General features: G+C 34.2%; 1 protein-coding gene across 1 annotated transcript; it reads right to left on the reverse strand.

The window, feature by feature from the left end:
- LOC107634267 (calcium-binding protein PBP1) lies at positions 285-1,206 on the reverse strand. The gene has a single exon (XM_016337815.2). It carries the CDS (start codon positions 891-893, stop codon positions 486-488), a length of 408 nt encoding a protein of 135 aa, XP_016193301.1. The 5' UTR covers positions 894-1,206; the 3' UTR covers positions 285-485.

Here is a 1,783-nt window from a genome sequence, read left to right on the forward strand (position 1 = left end):
TATATATATATCCACCTTAACTAAGAAGAATGCCACCTAATTCCAGCTTATAAGATTCGGTCAATTTCTTAATCCACTCAGAATAACTCAACTCCAGAAACAATTCTTTCCATCGATTGTTTAGTCAATTTGCCGATTCATTAAGAGTTGCAGTTGAATCCTCATCCGACGGCAGGCAATGAATGCTTTGCGTTTGGGACTTTTCTCTTCAAAGAACTGTTTTGCTATATAGGTTCACCGTTCATGTTATGCCACATCAGTGAATCCGGTAAAACGTGATTTTAAGGAAAGAAAAAGAAGTTCTAATCCAATTAAGTCTGTATGGTAGAAGTATAAGTATCCCAAAAAAGTGTCCACTCTTCTCAATTTCAACTGTGATACAAATTACAAATAATTAATACCATAAACTCCGAAATCAAATAAAGGGTGGGCGTGTGAAAAATAAAGCACTATGTCTGCCCTATAGTATTAATTAATAAAAATAATCATGAAATAGAAGAATTGCTATTGTTCTTGTTCTTGTTCTTGTTATTGTTGCTAACTAGTTCATCATCATGATTTTGCAATGCCTGTTCAATCAAAAACCAAGACTCTTCCATCAACTCAGGGCTCAACCTGAACATCAAGACACAGAACTCCATCTGCGAAAGGTAGCCGTCGCCGTCGATGTCACCTTCCCTCATCATGCTCACAAGCTCGTCCTCCTTCATGTCCTCAATCCCAAGAACCGCCGCAGCATTACTCCTTAAGCTCTCCAACGTGATCACACCTTTCTCTTTGTCCATCAGCAACTCAAAACCGTTGCATAGTTCTTTTACGAGTCCCTCGCCTCCTAGCTTGGTCGCCATCATCGGAAGCAAGTCCTCAAAGTCAACTCCACCACCACTAGCCATGTATAGTGTTATTGAATGTGAATATTTAGAACAATATGATGAGTTTGTTGTAGTGATGAATTAATGTTGTGCCCTGTTTATATAGATAGATAGATGATAATGTGAATGTGTAAGAAGGAGGATTTAATAAGGAAATTGAGAAAAGGGGGTTTTCAAGGAAAGTGAGGAGAAGAATTAACTGAACCCTGATGGGATGACAGATAAGGAACAGTGAATTATTTTGATGATCGGCATTGATTCTGCTTAAGGAACAGCAATTGCCTCCTTGTTTCCTAGAGGGACAGTGTTTTGTTTTCCAGGGGCATATTCGTCATTTTCATTGCCTTATCTAATAAGTAATTTCGGGTGGGCGGAGGATTTGGAATTTTCTTTTTCTTTCCAAAGTTACTTAATGCTTTTGCATGCTTCCTACTTACACAATTTTTAATTCACATTGGGGGAAAAAGATAAAATTGAAATTACTTAAAAGTTAAAATTGTTAAGTCACTTTTAAGTCATTGTAAGGAAATTACAAGTTTCGGTTTATTTCTTATTTGGTAAGGTTAAATGTCATATTTCACTGCATATTTTTTAATGGGAACAAAATAAAATATATGTTAAAAGATACTCAATAACTGAGAAAATAATTTTTATTTTTTCTTTTATTTTATTGAAGAGATGGCATGCATGATGAGAAGTTAGACTTAATTTTTATTTAGTTGATTAGAATACATCATATTTGTTTTTTTTATTTAAGTACATGTCACATTGAGCTAAATTTGTTATTTTTTTTAAAAGCAATGGAAATTTTTAATGAATTTTGTATACGATTCCTCCAAAAAAAAAGTAGACATATACATTTTTTAATTTTGTACCCATAATACATGAATTCCTGAACTCAGCAAATATGA

This window comes from Arachis ipaensis, chromosome B03, assembly GCF_000816755.2.
Source record: "Arachis ipaensis cultivar K30076 chromosome B03, Araip1.1, whole genome shotgun sequence".
Classification (NCBI taxonomy): Eukaryota; Viridiplantae; Streptophyta; class Magnoliopsida; order Fabales; family Fabaceae; genus Arachis; species Arachis ipaensis.